Raw genomic sequence first — 1,194 nt, forward strand, 5'->3', positions numbered from 1 at the left:
CTATCATCGACTGCACGCCGGGGGGCCATTAAAGTATACCTAGACTTGAGTTCTAATATATGTATTAATGCCTCGACGGTACATGATAGTACATTTTTACACTCGATGTATGCTCACTAGACATGTTCTCTTGTAAGGTTATATCATGAAAAATGATGTTATAGAAGCATCTACTAGTCACGTAATTATACATTTGATGAAGCTATCATAGGTAACGAGAACTTCAAATGCAAAGTAACTTGGTTGGGGAGAGCCTAGTAAGAGGTCGCAAGGGTGTAAACATTGAAAGGAGGACGGAAACAAAACAACTTGGCACCGTTTCAGTCAAAAATATACAGTAGTCACTATACAGTCACCATGGCACTAGGTGGTGCATTTTACTTATCCTCCGAGTTGTCATCACTAGCATGTGGCCGGGCTCGTGCCTTCTTCTTCCCTTTAGTCTTCCTCCTTTCCTTTGCGCGTTCCACCCTCATGTGAGCTTTGGAGGCACACCTCTGAAAGGTAAGTGCAGTGCCCTCTGGCATACCGATCTTGCTCTGGTAGAATCTAATATCAAACCCAGTTGCGGTTGGCAAATACAATATGCCACGATCCTTCAGTTTACCGGCATATTGTAAGAAGTTCATGGCAGGGTAGCGAGAGTGAACACCGGCAAGGAAGTCCTCGATGATTTGTGGTGGTTCGTCATCACTAGATTCTTCGTCGCTCTCCATGTAAATGGCATATGTCCTTTTGAGCGGCTGGGCTATCATGATCGGGCACTCTCCTTCAATTTGTTGTCTTCCTTCAGAGGTCACCATGCACATACTACAGTGACATATCTCCGTATAATACGAGGGAACGGACGTGCATAATATCCCGTATGATACGGGCCAGCGGACCATGGGCCCATGATAAAAATATTCTCGACTATGACGGATGGGCCGGGAGGCAAATTATTCCCGATGGAGGCGGGTGGGCCCATGCAGGGAATATATAGAGTAGATGAGTGGGCCGATGTAAATGAATATTAGGTAGATGGGTGGGCCGAGGTAGCTGGATATTATGCAGATGGGTGTATTAAGGTAGATGTGTATGAGATAGATGGGTAGGTACTTGTTATCACATTCACGGGTGGGCCCAGACACATATCAAATTAGACGGGTGGGCCGAGGGTATTATAAAATATTGTATTATACGGGTGGGCCCAGA

At 45.5% G+C, this 1,194-nt stretch overlaps 1 protein-coding gene across 1 annotated transcript; it reads right to left on the reverse strand.

The window, feature by feature from the left end:
• Nucleotides 1–377: 377 nt before the first annotated feature.
• F5891DRAFT_981471 (uncharacterized protein) lies at nt 378–803 on the reverse strand (the record flags this gene model as incomplete). Its single annotated transcript, XM_041377108.1, has 1 exon — nt 378–803. The coding sequence occupies one exon, from the start codon at nt 801–803 to the stop codon at nt 378–380; it is 426 nt and encodes a 141-aa protein (XP_041224663.1).
• Nucleotides 804–1,194: the final 391 nt, after the last annotated feature.

This window comes from Suillus fuscotomentosus, assembly GCF_016647785.1.
Source record: "Suillus fuscotomentosus strain FC203 chromosome Unknown F5891scaffold_35, whole genome shotgun sequence".
NCBI classification, from domain to species: Eukaryota; Fungi; Basidiomycota; class Agaricomycetes; order Boletales; family Suillaceae; genus Suillus; species Suillus fuscotomentosus.